This window comes from Danaus plexippus, chromosome 15 (genome assembly GCF_018135715.1).
Source record: "Danaus plexippus chromosome 15, MEX_DaPlex, whole genome shotgun sequence".
In the NCBI taxonomy this organism is placed as follows: Eukaryota; Metazoa; Arthropoda; class Insecta; order Lepidoptera; family Nymphalidae; genus Danaus; species Danaus plexippus.
The window spans coordinates 4,695,100-4,716,982 of NC_083547.1; the positions used below are offsets into that span (position 1 = coordinate 4,695,100).

At 35.0% G+C, this 21,883-nt stretch overlaps 2 protein-coding genes and 1 long non-coding RNA gene across 5 annotated transcripts in view; 2 read left to right on the forward strand and 1 right to left on the reverse strand.

The window, feature by feature from the left end:
- Positions 1 to 4,800: 4,800 nt before the first annotated feature.
- LOC116766153 (eukaryotic translation initiation factor 4 gamma 2) lies at positions 4,801 to 9,795 on the forward strand. The gene is made up of 9 exons (XM_032655873.2): positions 4,801 to 4,961; positions 5,070 to 5,345; positions 5,456 to 6,290; positions 6,621 to 6,724; positions 6,897 to 7,316; positions 7,630 to 7,764; positions 7,906 to 8,320; positions 8,559 to 8,680; positions 9,102 to 9,795. Exons 2-9 carry the CDS (start codon positions 5,220 to 5,222, stop codon positions 9,162 to 9,164), a joined length of 2,220 nt encoding a protein of 739 aa, XP_032511764.1. The 5' UTR covers positions 4,801 to 4,961; positions 5,070 to 5,219; the 3' UTR covers positions 9,165 to 9,795.
- Positions 9,796 to 11,084: 1,289 nt separating this feature from the next.
- On the reverse strand, positions 11,085 to 12,216 carry LOC116766105 (uncharacterized). The gene is made up of 2 exons (XR_004353231.2): positions 11,674 to 12,216; positions 11,085 to 11,257 (listed from the first exon to the last, which is right to left on the reverse strand). It is a non-coding gene; the product is annotated as an uncharacterized LOC116766105 (long non-coding RNA).
- A 186-nt stretch (positions 12,217 to 12,402) lies between these two features.
- Positions 12,403 to 21,883, forward strand: part of LOC116766104 (MOB kinase activator-like 2) — a 31,731-nt gene continuing 22,250 nt past the window's right edge. The window contains exons 1-2 of one of the 3 annotated variants that reach the window (XM_032655768.2): positions 12,403 to 12,683; positions 18,245 to 18,273. Coding sequence is in view for 2 of the 3 variants with exons in the window: in XM_032655764.2 (XP_032511655.2) it covers positions 13,757 to 13,938 (182 nt within the window). In the remaining variant the exon portion in view is untranslated. Of the gene's footprint in view, positions 12,684 to 13,691; positions 13,939 to 18,244; positions 18,274 to 21,883 lie in introns of those variants that run through there. The other 2 variants (XM_032655770.2, XM_032655764.2) reach the window with 2 other exon arrangements.

Genomic DNA, 21,883 nt, shown 5'->3' on the forward strand with positions numbered 1-21,883 from the left:
GATCGAATAATATTATATATTTATATGATAAATAAGATATTTACTTTTTGATTTAATTTGAAAGTGTGAGTTTTTATACTTTGAACTAGAGTATTCTATTTCCATTTTTCACTTTTTATCTTCATTTTAGAAAATAATTTTTATTAGTTATGGCAACATCGTAAATTGTATTTTTTTTTTCTTAATTATTATATTTTTACTACATACATATCTAGTTGTAGTGACCAATACATTTTGTACATTAAAACATATAAAACAATTAAAAATCGTCTCAACACTTTTAAAGTGTTGTATGAGGAAATAATTCCAAAATTTTATAATGTCTATGCTCAACTTTCACTACTGTCAGTTTTAAAGTGTGCGTATAATTATGTATGTGTGCAACAATAAATCGTAAAGTCACAAATTTGGCAGTTGTGTGCGTTCAAAAGAACTCGCTTGTCGCGTTGCAGTGCGTGTGCTTTCCACAATTGACTTTCATCGCCTCGTAAGTTTGTGAATTTTATATATTATTGTGTATTTAGTGGATGCCACGGATGTCTTTGAGCTCAAGTATAATGAAATAACTCTTCTTTATTCGGAGAAGGCTTGATATTTGCCGAGAATATTTGATGGGATTGTGTCGATGCGTCACCTTTGTGAGCCATTTTACAAGTTCCTGTTATTCTAGAATCCGTAAAAATCTTGAGCATTATTCTAGTCGTTTTCGCTTTATCTTTCTTATATGTCTGTTATTAAAACTAGATAAGATAATTTCACCTCAGAACAAATGCATCCTAACCTCCCTGCCGTAGGACAAGGAAATGGTATCCGTGCGAGTGGCGCTAGCTGCCCACATCTAATTTTTTTCTCGTCCTTAGCCTTTCTTTTAATCAAGACATAAACCACAATCTTATTTCTAAGTTGAATTAAAACCAACAAAGAATTTAATTAATATAAAAATTATTTCTTGTTATAACTTTAATTGTAGATTATTATATAAAAACACCACTTCATATAAATATTCTCTTCAATAGCAAAAAAAACCGTGGGGTTTATCTCAAACCTAGCATGAATATATATTTCATAAAATTAACACTATTTATGTAATGTTACATGACTAAAATGTTTTAGTTGTTTTGAGACAAGAAAGACAATTAAATACTTATAGTTGTTTAATTAGCCACCTGGACTCTACATGTATTTTTTATATTAATTTATTGTTTTCAAATAGAAGAAAATTTATATGAAAGTTAAACTGGGGCTATGAAAATTTGGGTATAATTAAGACATTAGATTTGAAAGCTATGTTAATTTTATATCTTTATTAATATAGGGTTTTCAATATAACTGTTTGGAAATCATCTAAACATCATACCAAGATTTGACTAATATTTGAGTTTTAAGACTTAATTCTACTAAGCCACTGTTAAAAGAATTTTTTTTGTGTATATAAAGCAAAGAAACAATAAAGGTTTTATCTCAGTTAAAATATTAGTTATGTAATTAAAAGCTTTGGCTTTTTGTTTGTTTAAAAAGTTACACTTTTCTTAAACGCCAATTATGTGGAAATATCTGGAGTCAAGAAATCTCCCTGGATATTTATTTCACAACATTATTTACATAATGAAGTAAAATATATACAGACAAATAACATGCTTTTGTTGTTTCAATGACTTAATTAAAAGTATTCAAGATGTTCTATCATTCTGAATAACCTAGCTATCATGAAAAGCAAATTTGCTCATAAACAGAAGTGGCGTTGACACAAAATCATTATTTTTAGATATCAAATAAATTAATATATAGCTTCTTTAACTATATTTTTACCATCAATCTTAAATTATAACATACTTATTCATCTCAGAATAATTCAGTCTGGATGCCACTGAACACTCGGAATTCAGATTTCGTACACACTACGAATATCATTAAACCTTAAGTCATTTTAAGTGAAACTTTGATAAAAAAATTAAATATTTTATTGAAAATTTATTTTCTACTTTACTTTTTCAAAAGTGTTTTATAAACAATATCATTCACATAATAGATATTTGTATAAAAATATATTTTCATTTGGAACTTTTTCTTTACAAATTGATTAAAAAATATTAAATACAATCATATTATTTAATTATTTATATTCTTTGCTATTGGTTTTAGTAAAATCTATATTATTATTATGGTCATTTAAGAAAATGTGTCAAAAGGGACCTTTATGTTCAAGATTGACTATTCCTAGGTTATTTAATGTATGTCTAATGTAATAGCAGGGAAGGTTTCCTTAGTAGATCATGCTAACTATATGAGGTCGCAGATAGACCGTGCCTGGTTCTCTGTTCAGGCGGAGGGCGGGAGAGGGCTCACTGGCGACTCGTAGTATCGGATCTGGGTCAATGGTAGCGGAGCGCTAACGGGCGCGCCACGGCCGTTGCAAGTGGGTCGAAGCTCCCCCCGCGCTCCCCTGCGACCCTTCTGTATTGCGCTTTTATTACCATGTGATTATTATGGATCCGTCCTACCTGCCTCCGGCTCCTTCACTCTCGACTCTTATCACTGCCCATTCCTTGAACACCTTTACAAGTTATCGAATGCTCATGTTATGCTTACACATTTATTTACTTAAATATGCCGTCATTTGGACAAAGCCTTAAAGAAAGGTAGTCAAACGGTTTGATTTTATTTTATCGTTGATCGCGGCTTATCGCATACTATTTATCCATGCTTCTCTACAGATAGTATGTATATATTACACATTACTGTATAGAAGGCTGACATATTAAAAGTAATAAATGTCGTGGGCTGCGGACATTTAGAATGGCTGAGTGAAAAAGTCGTCAAGCGTGAGGCGCGTCTTTCGGCGAATAACGCAGAACTTGACCTTGGCTAGGTTAGGTACGTACGGCCGTTGACCTCGCGCACACTCGCGAATATACATCACCCGATGATAAGTGCAAGAAATCGGAATCCACAATCCATATAAATTTAAATTACTCCTCGCTTTTTTTTATCTCTACTATTGAGGTAAGGTAATGGGGAGGTCAACGTCCTCGAAACAACGTACGTGTACAAGCAGTTGTGCAATCAAATGTTTAAATTAGTTTGATTTAGACTATAATAATATGTATTTATAATTTAGATTAATGTGTATTTTGACATTTTGTAGATGGAATTGAACATATGAGCATATAACTAACTGAAAGTAACGTTTACTCTACGCCAGAACAGAGGGCTAAATATATTTATACGTATATATAACTATGTACATATAACTTTTAACTCCACCCCTGACTCCTATGATCGAACTGTATTCGACCCGCTGCCGTATGGCCCCTCCGAAAATTACAATTAAATAAGCAGAACAAAAATATATATAATCTGATCTTCTTAGCGTTTTAAAGAAGTATTACTTTTCTGTTAGAATTATATAAGTGGCGTTTCACTAAACGGTAACTAAGTAATTTGCATTTTATTTTATAATTATTGGTAGTGCCACCTTTAGTTTAGCTTTCTAAGGTAAACAACTATATGATAAATTATAATTAAACCTATATATTAATTATAATTTCGTCATGATCATCTCTGTTATGATTAGATGTAGGGATTGTAAACGATATTGTATTGATGGTATTTGTGGGAGCGTGCTTCGGATAGGGTGAGGGGAAGACTTCTATGTGTGGGGTTCGGTGTGCGGGGTTGCGGGGTGTGCGGCCGGCGCGGGGGCGGGGGACTTTAGAGAGATACAGGTCAATGACCGCTGAGGCGCGTTCAGCCAGCGCCACCTGGGGGTGCAGCCTGCAGCTAGCTGTCGGTCACTGACACCCTCCGACCCTCCGCCACACGTCCTCTCAGATCGTTGGACTTTAACGAAGTTCGATCCTCCCTTACGCCGCATCGATCCATAATCGTTAAATTCTTCGAGAATGAATCATTTTGTTAAAAATATAACGCTTACATCTAAAAGTTGGGGTTTATTATTTCCTTACATGAGTTATATATGGAAAGAGAATTTATTTGTAATTTTAATAATATATAGTATTGTGAGTTTAAATTTCTACAACACAATATGGCATTCCATAGTACGGAGCACGACCTTGCCGAGACATCGCTAAGTCCCCGGGCGGTGCGGCGACCCCTTGCCAATATCGAGCGACGCCTCATCTTCAACTCTTTAGAACACTTAAAAGTCAAAATTTCAGACTCATTTATTTCGAGCGTAAATGCATCGAGTTCATAACGTTTTACGTGTTACTGTCCCAAGGAGACGTTCGTACAATGACCGCCGCGGCCACGATCCTTGTACTCTCATCACCTGCGGTTAAACAATTATACGAGTCTGTCTCATTTGGCTTTTATTTATTACAGGCGTAATAATAATACAGAATATTTATTTAATTTAAGATAGTTTGAACAATCATCTAGTTGTTTTTAGTAAATATAAATTTTAGGACTACTCCGTTACTTACTAGACATAATGTAATTTTCTAATAACATTTTACCACTGTAGGGGTATGTATTTGAAATATTTGAGCAAAAATTTTATTTTTACGCTCGAAATCTTTCAGGTGTTGTTATAAATTGTATAAATTCGTCTCATCTGATTCAGACCTAATCTTTGGTCAGCTTCTGATGAAGTTGTCTTGAACATCCACCTACATATGGTGAATGAAATAAAAAGTATTTCGTATGTTCATATATGTATAAAATTAATGTTTGGTTAACGCATACAGGTTGTGAGAGGCGAGTTGTGTGCGCGATCGCGGGCGTGTTCGCGTGTGCGTGCGGACGGTCGTGCGGCGGTGGTGTGTGTGTGAGGCGGCGACACCGGCCGCAAGACGGAGAGCGCGCGGCAGCCGGGGCCCGTGCTGCGCGCCGCGGGGAGGACCGCGGTCCCCCCGAGGCGGCGCTGGGTCCCGCCATCCACGCAGCGGCACCACGATGTGCCCGACGGCGAAGCCAAGCACGACATCATCCATAGGAAAGTCAGTATCAATACAACTAAACTATCTTTTCTAAACAAAATAGATTCGGTTGGATTACTTCAATCAGATTCAGTAAACATGTCTTAATGACGATATTGTATATTACAGGTGCGTGGCATACTTAACAAACTCACGCCGGAGAAATTCCAAAAGCTGAGCGATGATCTACTCGCATTGGAATTGGATTCGGACAAGGTGCTGAAGGGGGTGATCCTTCTAATATTCGACAAGGCACTTGATGAACCTAAGTACTCGTCGATGTACGCTCAGCTGTGCAAGCGGCTCAGCGAAGAGGCGCCCAACTTTGAGCCGCCCGGCTCCCCCTGTACTTTCAAGCTGCTCCTGCTCAACAAATGTCGCACCGAATTCGAAAACCGCGCCCAGGTATGACATCATCTTTGTGTAACGAAATTTTCAAAAAATAAACTTGATGCACTTCAAGTGATGTCGCCATTTCGATATTTCATTAATATATATATTAATATGCGTTTTAGGCATTCGCAGCCTTCGAAGACAAGGCTCTCACTCCTGAGGAAGAGGAGAAACGGCATTTAGCCAAGTGTAAAATGCTCGGCAACATCAAATTCATCGGCGAACTGGGCAAGTTGGAGATCCTCGCGGAGTCGATCCTTCACCGTTGCATCCAGAACCTGCTGGCTCGCCGCGCCGCCGCCGAGCACCATGAAGACCTGGAGTGTCTGGCGCAGCTGGTACGGACGTGCGGCCGCGTGCTTGACTCGGAGCGCGGCCGCGGTCTCATGGATCAATATTTCGCACGAATCGAAACGTTGTCCAACTCGCGCGACCTCGCCCCTCGCATCCGGTTCATGTTGCGGGACGTGGTGGAGCTGCGACGCTCAGGCTGGCTGCCACGCACGGCGGTGTCAGCCGAGGGCCCGGTGCCCATACATCAGTTGCGCGCCGACGACGAGCCACCGCCTCGCCGCGAGCGCGAGCGGGAGCGCGACTCTCTGTTCAGGGGCGGGATGCGCTCGCGGCCCCTGGACGACGTGCTGGCCGGTCTCAGCCTGCAGCCAGCCGCCGCACTCGTGCCGCCGCCGGACAAATTGTTCGGGAACGGTTTCGCTCCGCCGGCTTTCCGCCAGCGCTCGGCGCCCGGCTACTACCCGCGCTCGCATTACAAGCACCAACAGCATCAGCACGCGCCCTCCGCGGGCAAGGAGGGCTCGCGCTCCGGCAAGGCTCGTGTGGCGGTGGCAGCGGGCGCTCTGCAAGACGTCCAGATGCGCCCCGCCGCCAACTCTCTCATGTTCACGGCCAACAGGCTGTCTCGCCCTCCGCCCTCGCAGCTGCCACTCGCCTCCCAAAGTAACTAGCATTAATTGACTTTTACATTTTACTAATAGAGATGCCGAATAGACAGAGTAGTTGCTTTTTCTGTTATTTAATAATAACGTGTCATTAACTTGGTTTATTATATAACTAAAGAGTAAAAACAAGGGAAAGTTCATAAATATTTTTTAATATGAATAGCAAGGTCCAACTGTCATACAAAAAAAAACAATTACGTACTCTATAAAATATTCTTTAATGTTACCTGCGCCTGCTAAGTATAAATGCAGATAGTTATAATATATTCTAATTCTATAAAAATCAAATATATCTAAAGTCAATAATAAAAATTCTATTTCTGTTCAGACGTGCTGACGCCAACATTCGCCAGTGCTCCGCCTCTTATGAAAGAGCCCTCCATCACTATCAAGCCCGCGCCCGACAAAAAGGATAAACCGAAAAAGGACAAGGTTAGTCAGAGAAACGATTATTAGCATCATATTACAAACTGAATCATTCATATAAACGGATTGTGTCAAAGTAAAAATTATTAAAACGACTGCTCAATTAGTCATAGCGACAGAACAAGGTGTGAATGTAGCCGACTAAACGTCATTATAACGGTTGCTCAATTGATAACAGGGGTTGAACAAGGAGGAGGCGTGTCGCCTGGGCATCGAAGCGGTGAGTGCGCTGGCTGACAGCGACGAACGCATCGACCAACCGGAGCCGGAGCCCGAGCAAGAGCACGAGCCGACGCTGGCGGCGCCTCTGCGGCGTCTGCACGACCTCCAGCTGCCCGATAAGTTGCTAAGGCGCGTCATCGCCGCGGTGCTGGAGCACGCGGTCACGGCAGACATACGACCGCCGGCTGACAACGACACCGAACCGGACGGTGACGCCAATGATGAAGACGAGCGTGTGACTCGTCTGCTCTGGGCCGCCTGTAGTGTGGTGCGCGCTGTTAAACGAGCGCCCCTGGGCGAGCCGCTCAGGGCGCTCCTGCAGGCGCACCACCCCCACCGCCGTCTACCCGGCCTTCTGGCACACGCCATCAGACAGGTGCGTTATTATACCGACCACCTTGGAATATTAATTCACTTTAAGCCGACTGTAGCCAGTAATTTTGTTGAGATGTTTGTTTTGCTCAGAAAATATGTTGAAGAGTTATATAAAAATTTCTTGAAAATCTAAACAAAAGTTGAAAAATTTTTCAATTCTCTTCAACTTTTTTCAGTCTATGCCGATTTTGATTATATTTTTTTTGTCGTACGGTTTGGGAATCAATAGGGGACAATATTGTTAAAATTGATTTCAAATTTCCTTTGAACGCATAAATGTTATTTTAAAATACAATGCTACGATGGATTTGCAGAAGTTAATATCGCTGTCAGAAGTAGGCACGTGGTGCGAGGGTGGTCAGTATCACCCGTTATTACTGGAAGTGCTGCAGTCCCTACGAGAACTCGTCGGCCTGGAGCGCCTACAAGACATGCTCGAGGATAGTAAGGTAGGAATGATGCTAAATATATTAGTCCAAAATCTCAGAAATTTAATAGAGACTTTATGATTAACATTTACTAATAAATGTTAGAGCTGAACTCTATTTTCCATTTATTTTTAATTAAATAATCTTGTCATGTAATGTCAGGTGAACCTATGCGCCTATGTGTCGGAGCGGGAAGGTGGTGCGGGCGGTCTTGATGCTCTGGAGGCTCGCGGTCTCGGCGCGTTGGTGCCGCAGCTGCGGGTGCAGGCGGCGTTGGCGCGACAGCTGGCCACGGAGCCGGCTCCGACCGCGCTCTACCGCTGGATCAAGGCCAACGTGGAACCCTCCGTGAGACACAACGCCGCATTCGTGTCAGCGTTGGTGGCGCTGGTCGCGGAGCACGTGACGGCGGCGGCGGGCGGCGCCTCGCCGGACAAGGCTGCACTCGAACGTGAGAAAGCGCTGGCCGAGGCCTACGCTCCACTCCTGACAGCCCTGCTCGAGGGCCGCTCTGATCTACAGCTTGCGGCCGTATACGCCGTGCAGGTGCATGCACACCATCATCGGTACCCTAAAGGTAATTACATTAAACTCATTTCAAGGTTTAGTTAGGGTTTTTGAAGACTACAACTAATTATTTTGTTCACATCGTAATTAGAAGGCATTCGCGGTAAGACTGAATAGACTGTGACTGGGATAGTGCGTTCACCGGTTACAACTTAATTTTAACCTACCATAAGCTTTAGTGAAGCACCGTATGGTCGAATTTAAGAATATAAAGATGTATATCAAAACACTTGTACACATCGTCACAGGTATGTTGCTACGCTGGTTCATGTACCTGTATAACTTGGAGGTATGCGAGGAAGACGCTTTCCTGCGCTGGCGCGAGGACGTCACCGATGCCTACCCTGGTAAGGGAGAGGCTCTGTTCCAGGTAAGAATACTTTATATTGAAACTATAAATATTTCATACTGTGTTATGGATTATAATTAATCATAACTGATACATAACAGATACGTATCCTTACCACACAGATACATACCTTGACCACACAGATACATACCTTGATCACACAGATATGTACCTTTACCACATTATATCCCAGAACGTAAGATACAGATACCTGCATATACTTTTCATTCTTGGTAGATTAATAAAAAAAGTTTTTTTTTCTTATCCATGCCTTAAAGTTAGATAGAAAATAAATTCGCAAAGTGCCTTTTATTAATAGAAGGATGTATCGTTGTTTATAATTTGTACGCTTCACTCATCATTTGAGCAATTTAAACCAAGAAAACAAATGAAATAAGTTAGTTGGTAGCACAGCTGACTCTCTATGAAATAAACATTACAGGTGAATACGTGGCTGACATGGCTTCAGCAGCAGGAGTCCGAGGACGAGGAGGCAGAGGACTGAGACGCGACCGGCGACACCCAACACTGCACCGCTTTTATTTGCGCTCATCTCATATAAATATAATTAAGCCAAATAGTTTAATACCTACCCTCGTTACCCTTTAACACCGAAGTCGCCGCGCCCGCCGGCTCCCGTGTTAAATAGGTAAATTTTTAGGTTACTACGTAAACGAATATTAGTATCTCGAGATAATTTTTTGTAGGCCTTTTACTCGATTTTGATACTTTTACAAATGTATACAATGTATAGTGTTCGTTTGAACGTATGACTGCACTTCTATCTGCCCCTCCTTCCCCCGCAATGAGCGTGTTTTAGTTGAAATTGTTAAATATCTATCGAGAACTTAAATCAATTTTATTATTATTATCATGATCATTTATTTTCAATACTAAATGGATGTAGTGAATAAACTGTAAGAATGCTTAAATTTCAATGTATTATCAGATTTTAGAATTTTGTAACTAAATATAAAGAAAACCACAAAAAAATGTTTCCTCAGAAATAAGTAATGTATGTTGATTGAGTGATTTGTAACAAAAAGTTGTGAAGTGATGAGAAGTATAATAAGTACATTGGTCAATCTGTATTCAGGATGAAAAATAAACTTCAGTGTAAGTTATTACAGACTAAATGTTTCATTGAAACCTTGGTGCCTCCTACAATACAAAAATAAGAATTCAACTGATATATTACAATACTTAATGTATCTAGAAATAACTAATAAAATGTAAACAGAATGAGTAATATGTGCATTATACTCTGCCACTTATCAGCCTTCAAAAATAGTATCTAAATACCAAAATGTAAAAAACAAAATATGTTCCTCAAAACATTGGTTATGAAAAAAAAATGCTCTAACAACATAATTATAAGACATTAATATTCAAAAGTAACTTCTAAAATACCAACACTTTGCAACTAACAAAATCTTTCATCATTAGACACATATTAAATTTTGAAATGATGAACAAGATAGTGTTTATCACAATATTAAACTAAAGGTAATATAACAAAGTATCTAGTACTGACAGCTTGCAGCTGATATTCTCTTAAACTTGGGAACTTGAGGGATGGATTCACATAATTTTCTACTTGGGTAACAGAAACATAAAATCGTACTTCAACTTCCATTAAGCTTTTCAGTACAATTTTTTTTATATTATGGGGATTTTAATTATAAAAATTCAGCACTTTTCACTCACTCCAAAACAACTTTTTTTAGTTTATTAAAGTTCCCTTACCTAATAAGATAAAGGAAATGGAAAAGAAATGTATTCCATTTATGCTGTTATTTTAATCATTAATCATGTGGAGGTTTTAAACAAATAAGTAATACTTTATATTCTAATCTGATAAAAAAAAATTGCTTTAGTTTACGGATGCAAAATGAATTTTAGTCAGTGATATTTCATGTTATGCATGTCACTGACAGGTAGTTTTAGTTTATTAAAAATAGCTTTAATATATATAAGATTCATTTTAAAAGCCCACCAATAATTCCATATTTTACAAGTTTTGGATATAAAGATTCCATGTTTACAAAAAGTAGCTTTAGACAAATCATCATCAGCCCACTGATGAGCAAAAGACAGATATTATTATATAAATCTCCTTTGTTGCACAAAAAAAAAATACTCATACATACTTCAGTAAGAAAGAATCTTCTGTAATGTTTTAAAAAAATGTTACATTCAGAAGTAAGGCTTTTAAGATTGTTCATTGCAAATCTACCTTTAAGATAATTTAATTTGCTTGTTTAATTGTTTGACATAATAAAAACAGACATCAAATGAAACAATTTTTTTCTAACAAACATATTTCATTCTATATATTAATATATGCGACATTGTGTACCCAAAATGTTAGAGAAATAATCATCGTAGGTCAGACAGAATCAGAGAATTAAAAGTAAACCCATAATTCCCTACAAATTATTTATTTACAGTTTGATAGTAAATATCTCTACAGATGTTCTATAGGACAATAAAGCTTGTGTGACATAATTTACATAATCTTGTATTGAAGCTATACCATTTTTTTATTCATTTCGAGTGTTAGAACTTAGAACCCACTCTGCTCAAGTACGAATGGAGCTGTAAAAGAGAAAAAATATATATTATTATTATATAGAATATTATTATAAATAAACTTCTAAAGCTTCTAAGGACGCTTAACTGACTATATTCTATAGTTACTAATTATATATGTTTTTATTTAAGCTGTTACAAAGCTACCAGTACAGAAAGAGTATAATAATTTCATTAATAACTGCGTCTCAAAACAAAACAAATTGTCTGACTGAGTACATCTATGACTCCACAAACCTTAGTGTTAATGTAATTAAAAACAAGCTTTGCCTCTACTATCTAGTGCCATTTTTATGCTTTTCACAATATGGACACTGAGTCCTACTGAAAATAGTGCAGCAAAATAAGATATATTTTAACTGTATAAAAGTTTCATTTTAAAATATTTTTGATGAATACATTCGATACAGTCCGCAACTTACCAATTCTTATTGCAGCACAGAGCACGCAAAATGTTATCATACTGTTTATAGTATTTTCTCTTGCTTGACGTTTTTCCTCCAAGGGATCAACTCGTTCTCCAAAAGGTAAACGAAACATGTTGCTTTTATTTTTTTATTTTACTTTTCGGTATAACCTCAATATACTATGTTCTTCTACAAAATAATGTCACATTCTATTACAATTACAAAAAAAAAACCCAAACTTCGAGTTGCCAGTTACAAATCCTCACATAAAATAGATGTATTACAAGAAGTATTTAACAAAACGAAAATAACAAAATATATTATTATTATGATGCCGAACAAAAAATTAAAATATTAACATAAAAAAATGAAAATTTGATAAATAAAAAAAATACATAAAAGGAACTTTAACTTGGAATATGTATGGTAGTAGTCAGTTTTTAGTATTTAGAATAATATATTTTAGTGTGCAAAATGAAAAAAAAAATAATCACAATTTGACACATTATATACAATGAAACATCTTCTGTTTATAATCTATGCAAGTCTACCAACTACATAACAAATATTTACATTATTTCTTTCACCAATATATCTGTTAATACTCTTTCCCTAGCTTTTTTCTAGAAAAATGATAAGTTCATAATTTTATTGTCATTAATGAGAGACTTTTAAATTGTCACCGTTGTTTACATTTAATTTTGAAAGGTCCGATACTTTAAAAAAAATTAAAAGCTAAAGTTGCGCAACATGGCGAGCTCGTCTCAGCTGCTGCTATGAAAATTTCGTCTTAAACGACTGTAACACGCTCTAGTTAACAAGATTTGGAGTTAACAGTTATTTTAATTTGTCTCAACATCAACAGAGGTGATGGAACATTCTGTGATTCTGTGCGACTAAATTGTAAATGGTGTTAACAAAATTTCTATATTATTCGGTTTTTATTAATTTGTGAGCTGAAAGGAAACCGTCAAGCTGGAGCGACTCCCGGAGTACCTGCGCGACACTGTCGACTGGTTCATGGGGTAAGCAAACCATAATGAAACCCTTTCCTATATCCTCTGTTCTACCTCAGGTTGTTGACCATTGTCATGTTAATACTTTGTTCTTTAGCCACACTTCTGTTCTTTATTATATTTAGTTAACAGAATCAGAAACTTTAATAATATATATAATACAGAAAAATAATTTATTGATGTTTATCAATAAATAATGTTTTTATCTTATGCCTTAAGATATACAAATTGTAAATGTCACTTCTGACTGCACTTAAAACACTCAAACATGAGAACCTCTGTTTGTAATGTTTTATTATATAATATTTTTAATAATGCATTTTATTTAAGAAGTCTGAATTACTGGCTACTAAAAAATCTTATGTATTAAGCCTTATGCGAACTAAATGTTAATAAAATTTAAATCTAAGACATAATAAATTCTATATATTTTAATATTACCTTAACATAGGAATAATATAACACAAATGACATCTGATTATATTCACATTTGATCGTTAACTAAATCAAATATATTTGTGTAGTGTTAAATATTGACCAAGAGTGTGACAACTTAGCTGACAACTCAAGGATTTTATTAGTGAGGAATCTGTTTATGGAATAATTAAGAAATATTATTTTAAATAATTGGCTTGTGAAACAACTGATATGGTAAATTAAAATATATAAATATTTTACACCAACTAACCATTTTTCTAACGTATGTTTTAGTTTATTTATATATATACATATTTATTAAAGTATATACATCAATACAAAACTGTTTTTAATTATACAAAAAAAAAAAAATAAAAAAAATATTCTTAAAGAATATTATAGATACTTGAATACAAAAAAAATATATAGTGGATAAGCTTTTACTGAATATAGTATAGAACTGGTTTTAACTGTAAAGTGATGAAAAACAATTAGAGAGGTGGAACGGTTAGTATGGGTGTCGAGGTGGTGGTGATAAGGCGTGATGTCAGAGCGGTGGCGGCGCCGGCGCGCTCGCTGCGTCCGCCGCGGCGCTCCACCGCGCTCGCCAGTGATCAGTCGCCCGCGGCGCGCATCCGCGAGCGCAGTCCCGCGCCGTCCGAGCCATGAGCGCCGGCGAGGAGCCCAGCCCGCGCCGCTGGCCCGTGGGCATCCTGCGGCGCAGCGGCGCGCGCGCGGCCCGCCACGTGCTCCACGTCAAGTACCGCACCGTCCCGCCCTCGCCCACACCACCACCGACCATCGTGCTGCCGCTAGACATCGACGACACGGTCTCCTGTTTTTGCAGGTGCGGAAGCTAAAAACCGATACGTTATCTACGCGATCGATCGAATCGCAGCCAGATCTGAGTTGTCTCTGAGCCTCATGTGTCATAACGTACACAGCTCATGGAAAATTTTGAATTAACATTTAAGTTAAATGAAACGATTATATCATGTTGTAATCGGCTCAGTAATGACATAAAATGAGTTTGTTTGCTTTGAGCCGTTAATCCGGTCGTCTTCTATAAACATTGAAGGTGTCTTAGTGTTGTGGTCTCGGTATTCCGATGGTGTTATCGCCGTATCGCCTCTTATCACAGCTCCCACCTGAGTGACGTCACGCGCTCTGCACTCACTCTATTGTTCTCGCAAACTATTGTTTCAACATTATACTGAAGTAATATCTGTGTTGAAACTTAAAACGTGTCTTTTCTCGATTACTAACAATTTTTCTGTCTCAATATTTACATTTCAGAGACGCCGAGCGAAACTATTTGTTTACTATAACTTCTCAGTCCTTTCTATCAGCTGAAGTCAAGTTTTACACTTCGGGATGTCTGAGGCTTACAATTCAGTGCTTGTTTTATATACAACACAATATTTACTACACCTCTACTAAGATGACTAAGAGCTTATATGTGTGTGTGTGTGTGTGTGAGTATTGCCATATAAAACACCTTTCTAACTTTTATGTTACTACTCAGTTGTATATGATTTCATGAAGTTATTTGAAATAAATGACGTAAAAAAGTATAATTTTACAAGAAATCTATGCATATTTTGTAAAAACAGTATTTCTTTTGAATTAACGAGAAATTTTTAAATGTATATCAATGAACAGTGTACCAAATAATTAATTATTTTGTTTCATATCGAGTATCTATACGTTGAATTTGGAGTTTCATTAAGTAGCTATACAAAGGATGCATTTTTTATTTCTTAATAAATTTCAATATATATTAATTGAATTAGAACATATGTGACGGCACACATAGAAAACATCAAAAACATTATTCGTTTTCCTTATAAATAAACGTAAGTCTATGTTAAACATTTATTTTTATGGCTATGTATCTTTATGACTAAAAAATGATAAACCAAACCATATTTTTAGAGAATGAGTAACCGAGAGTTCCACTGAGAAATTTGATATTTTCATTTTCGTTTTCAGATATACATACGTAAAAACCCAAACCTTTTGGGATCTTAAAAATTTAATATAAATATCAAATTTTTACATATTTCATATAACTTTAAAGTATTGCATTAGTTTTATGCGAAAAACAATGAAGAATTTCAAATAAAACAGTTTCGTTTGCATTCTACTAATTAAATAAATGGAATGCTATTTCATTGATATACTGTAATAGCACACGGACCGACGTTTACAAGCAGTTACGGTTGGCTGTTTTTAAGAATATTCCATACGGTATATAAAATAATAGAATGAGAATGTATGAAAATATAATTCGTGTATAATATTATAATCTACTACCTATAACGAACTTAATTATAATAATAAAAAAAAATACATTTAAAAAAATTATAACGGTCAGACCCCTATCCCTTGAGAATGTTTAATAAATTTATGGCCTCATGTTAAAAGAAATACATACATAATAAAATAATGATAAATGTTATGTATTTTTTTTTCTAGTCGTAATGAAACTATGAGAATTAAACATTACAGTAGAGCCCTGGTAAGCCGGCCCCTGTCCAATTCGACATGGCCATTTATTTTATTCAACATTTTTTGTGTTTCAACAGCAATTTGCTCTGTTACTTCCGATTGTACACTGATTTGTGGGTCGTTATATCTGGCCATAACTTTTTCTAAGACGACGTAACAGTTGATGAAGGTAGTGCATTAAAGGATTGGAGAAAGCAGAAATCGATCTTTCACATTAAATTCTTTTAAAGTTTTTTTCTATTAGCTGGTCTTTCGATACAGTATTCAGAAAAAAGTTTTAAGTATCCATGGGTTGAATCAATGGAGTGCGATTTAGCGAAAGAAACATCGCATTGATGCATTTATCCTCAGTTCTTTTTCAGTTGAAGGACCGGGAGAGTTATTGAGAAGCAATAACGGTTTTTAAGAAAAAATGTGTACTCTTCACCATTTTCTAAGTTTTGGTACGAAGCATTCACCAAATCCTTTTTTGAAAAGATCTTTTGTCACTCACGCACTTTTTAATCCATAACAATGCGCAGGTAAATCAATGTTTTCGAATGCACGTGCCTTATCAGATTATCTTTAGCGTTAGCACATGGAGGTATGGTTACACGTCCTGTACGTACTTTTCGTACAAGTTAGGATTTATAGTTATAGGAGGAATCAGAAGTATTGTGAGGTATCACAAGCCAAAAAGCTCTAATTTTTCTGCATTGTACACCTTTATTCTCCCTATTCAAAACTTAATTTAAATGACTCGATGCAGGTGGCATCAATAGCTAATTTATATCCTGTAATGGTCATTTAAGTTATGTTATGACAACTTTTGAAACGTTGTAGCAAGGCTTGCCAACCACTAAAGATGGGACCTAAAATGTATTTAACACCTTTTAGCTAGGTTTCAGAAGACTAGTACGAAACTAATCTCTCCTTTCATCAAAGTTAAACAAAAAGAAATGAATAGTTTGATGCTTCTTAAATGGGTTGATTCATAATTTTTCATTTTTTATTATGTGCATTAGTTTGTACACAATTATTTCCTAATGTATTTTTATTGCATATATTTGAAAGTTTTATAGCACTTCTCGTCTGCCAGTGATCACGGTTGCTGAAAAGTAACCGAAACGCTGGGAGTATATAGTTTTTTTTACAAAAATAAAGCACGCGTAGCATATCCGAAAAATACTAGTTTCATTTAAATGAATAAAACTAGCGAAAGTCTTTGATCTCATCGTATGTATATATAACATAAAGAATCTTATCACTGGAACGTATTTTGTCGGATTAAAACTTACTTTTTTGTAAAAAAAATCCGGACTATAGGAGATTTTAGTGCGAAATTTTTGTCTAATTACTACAGGTCCACAAGGATCAGTGTTCTTACCCATATTTTCCTTCGTGAAACTAAACACACATTTATTGGTTTTTCATTCATAAATCTTCGCAAATGAAACTTGAAGTATGTTATTTTGTGAGAAATTGTAAACTCGTGGTAGAGGCACTGATTTCTGTCTATTCAAGAGTAATGAAATAGAGCAACGTTATGCATAGTGTATGTTGCGTCAGGAGTCCAAGCATTGATTGCCTCCACTTGACTCCGAGGAAGATTAATTGGAACCGTGGCGGGGAGCGTCGCACGCGCTTATACTACGATATACATTACATTACCAAAACTTATTTGGACATCTCTGAGACTGTCTTTATAAAAACGTTTAAATTTATATTCTAGCAGACTGTGCAGGGACACTCGACAATGGCAAGGTCATTATTGGAAAATCCTAAATCTTTGATACATCCCCCCTCCCCAGAGAACATCCCTTTTTTAACTTTAACAATTGCATTATTGTAATGTTTCTAATTTTAAAAAAAATCTCATTTTAAATCAATGTCAATCAAAGTAGAATCTAAAATTAAACAGGCAATCTTCAATAACGCTATCAGAAAAAATAGTCACGTTTTTCATTATAATAGTACTTGTAAAAATGAAATATATATGAATAAACAAAACTAAAAAACAAAATCCACACAATTTAATACGTTTTAGTATAAACATTAATTTACAGTATTCTATATGCCTAATACATGTTTGCATCGTCACACTACTGACTACGTAAGGAGCGTTTCCAGTTCTTAAATCATATTAAACGAGGTTTACATGTCAAAGTAGGTTATTGAACGAGAAACGCGTCGTATGTAGTCTGACGATGCAAACGTGGGGTAAACATACTGGTTGAATTTTAACCAATGTTACTCTAAATTATCCAATATACCTTCCCAAGAATCTTAATATCTTTAAGACTAGTTTCAGTAGTTTAATAGTTTATTTGGCTGATTCATATATTTTCTATTCATTTGTATAATAACGTTGTTATTAAATATGTATTATCTTTAGAATATTCTAGTTTATGCTATTAGAACACTTATATAATAATTGTTATATGTGTATGACAATTATGTTACGATAAGATAAGGCGTACCTCATGGCTGTTAGAAATTTCAGCTAAACGAAATATAATATTATATTAAGTATCACATAAACATCATTTTTATGTATTATATTTTACTATACAATGTTAATGTATATATTTTTGTAAATGTATACGTATATATATATATATTATATTTGTTTTATATGTAATATGTAAATTGCATTGTTACAGGTGAGTCGCATGCTCGCTCGCCGCGTCCTGTAAGTGATCTTATCACAATTCTGACACAACAGCCAAGCTATTAATGCCAAACATCTCCCACTATCAACATATCACCAAATTCACATTCTTGCTTTTCGCTACGGGAATTTGCATGCGTTCGATATCATTGTTATAACCAAGATTAAAAGTTCATAGGCTATATATATTATAGGGATATTATGAAAAAATTTTATATGTGATTATTAATTTATTGCGACAATCATTAAAAAAAATATATCTTCCATTTATTTATAATAATATCAATCAATAATTGAGTTTATTTTTTTTCGAACAAATAAAGAAATCTCAAATGCTGACAGAAGTAAACACTGAATATGTATAGTGAATTGGAATCTTATTCGTCTAATGAATAATATTTTTTTATAACTATAAATAACTTAATTAAATAGTATTTCTAACAAAAAAATAATGTGAAATCTTCATTGTATTATGTAACAAATTTAACGTGTAATTTAAAAGACGATATCGTAGCCCGACAGGCTGACACTATAGTAATGAATAACTATGAATCATAATATTAAAAATATAATGCACTTTCTAAAAATAGGTATTTAATGAATTTACAACTAGTTTAGATGTTAACCCTCATGTCTTATTTATTTTTTTGTTTCTATGGTATCTACTGCTAATTCAATTTAAAAAAAAAAACACAATTTTTTACACACTCAATGGTGTTGTAAATAAAATTTTATTTGCTTCACGAAACGGGTCTATCGATGCATAATTTACGTTATTCCTAAAACGCTTAGATACAAGCTTCAAACATAACACTTCCTTCACCCTTTCCTTTCTGCTACAATCGGTACATATTTCGATGTCGCTTCCTACTAGCTTATTTTATTGTAAATATCATCTGTACTCAATTAATAATAATATAATGTTCAAGGCGTTGCCCTTTAGTTATCTACATCATCATATTATTGTCATCAAAACTTGTAAAATTTAATATTTTCAATATATTTTTCTCCTAAAATGATCTTATGTTCCATCAAATAATTATCACCTGTATGCTACAATCAATATTTCCATGGAATATTCTATGTGTATAGAATGTGCTAATTGACGTAAACACCGTGATCACCTCATGTGTACGAGGACTTATATATATGTACATCGTTCATCCGCCCATGTATGTATGATATTTAAAATATACAGTCATATAAAAATGTATACGAAGTGGAATACACACTTTGTTCTTTCATACAATATCAAAGAATAAAGGTTTCTTTAATCTTTATGAAAGCTGTATATTTTGCTCCTTCGCATGATTATAATAAAAACCAATTTATCAAGCACGTATGTATTCATTTCAAAATGTTAATCTAAAAACAATGGTATCGGAATACAGTTGCTTTGTAGCCGTAAGCGTCCGTAACTGTAACCTGATGTTTGTAACTTGAATATAATATACAAAAACAATCCCATAGTAACACTAAACCGTTAAAATTAAAAATACTCATATCTTTTCTAAACACCAACATAAATGGCTGAACACATTATAGGATATTTTATTCCGAGATTGATGTCGGAAGTTATTTTTTTGTACATCCGAGACTATATTCTGCCTGTAAGTAGGTAGTCGTAGAAAAAAATATTCCCAATACACCGGTAGTTATAACTTTCTACTCGTTAAGAATACGCACCAATGACGACGCTGGTTACTAAAAATAAAATTTATTGTGTTAATTATTTTAAATAGGGTATATTTTATAATATAAGAATATTGAAATAAAAATATTAAATCCAATACAACTAAAGTAATAAACATAGAACGATATTACGATTAAAATATTTCCATGTTCATTTTATTTAAATAAAGATTAATTATGTATGAATATTTAATCTCTTTTGTGGACAATTGTGTTTTTTATAAAATAATCCAATGACTGTTCCTCCATTACAATAATCCTTAAATAATTTACGAGACCTGCGTTCATATTAAACATTACTTAACAATGTTAGCTGTGAACAATTACGTATTCCCATAACAATGACGTAAGAATAATTTAATAATTATCCTGTTTATATTAATATGTGTTTAATGATATTTGTAAGTATATAAATAATTTAATAACATAAAATTTTTAAATAGTAAAGGTTAAACTTAATTGAACAATTCCCTGTATTATTTGTACATTATACGGAAAGAGAAGATAGGTAATTTTAATTATATCTACGTTTTCAATGATAAAATATACAAAAATATTTTTCTGTATTTATTTAAAATATCTATAACGGATGTTTTGTAACAAAATCTGGTACCGTATAGAAATGTAAATAATATTGTATTATGACAAATAATTGTAGCTTGTAGTTGGTTTGAAAGATTTTTCGTTAAGTTTCATTACTGACACCGTAGCAAATTGTTCGTCTTTAAAGTAAACGGTCGACAGCTAGCGTCATCGCAACCTAGTCATCGGTTTTTATGAGTTAAGGTTTGACTCACACCTTTGTTTACATTTGTAAAGCCATTTATAAACTAAGCGCATAGAGACATTCCCGAAAACGTCTTATCGGTTTTATATTATATATAAAATTCAATTAACACATCCAAACTAAATTAATTCTTGTTGACGTCAAATCAAATTCATAGTGAATGTAAAAGCAGCTAACGAACTTAGATTTTTTTTACATCGGTATTCGATATTATTGGCTTAACCTCAGTAATCTGTTTGTACTCTCCTCAGAGGGAGGACGAAGAGGGCGCTGCCTACACCGGTCATCCCTAGCCTCACCCACGTAATACTATAAGCATGTAGTTTTATCCAACATATCTTTTCTCTGCTAGTCATTTGTCATAAAAAACTGTTGTATTAAAAAAAGTGCTCTCTGATCGCTTGTTTTCTATTTGTTATAGATAATATAAAACTCGTCAGAATTTATATGTAGAAGCTATCGTTAGATGGTTTGTCGGAAAAAAATTATAAAATTAAGATTGTAGTTGTGTGTCATGTATCACAAAATTCTTCCTCCCAACTGGCGTTTAAATTTAGATTTTCTTATTATGCTGTAAATTAAATTAAAGTGTTTAACTCATAAAACTATATTGTAACAACACAATTGGAGATTTCGTGACTTAAAGGAATATAAAATATATGATATATTAGAAAAAAACGACAACGGTTGTAAATAAACTAGCTTTTGCCTGATTCTTTGTCTATGTCGTTAACCTTCCCTGAAATATGCTTTGTCATCATTGCGAGGTTCCATTCGATTGCTCGAAAATATTTTAAACAGATCAACTGGCTGAGGGAAAATAGAACCCTTACGGTTCAAAAAAAATTTTAAGGCATATAATAGCGTAACAAACATCTAGCCGAATCGAGAATTGTCTCCCTCTTAGATGTCGGTTAAAATGTACCCTTAGTTACTCGTTACCACATTACTTTCCTGTCTTGAAACTCTCGTCAACATCGGTCTTGACTTTTCTGAGATTAATGAGATCTAAGATTTTCGCGAGTATTCATTTAAATGAAACTAGTATTATTCGGATTTACTACGCGGATTTTATTATTTAAAAACTACATAATCCCGACATTTCGGTTACTTTGCAACAACCGTGATCACGGGCAGACGAGGTGTGGCCCG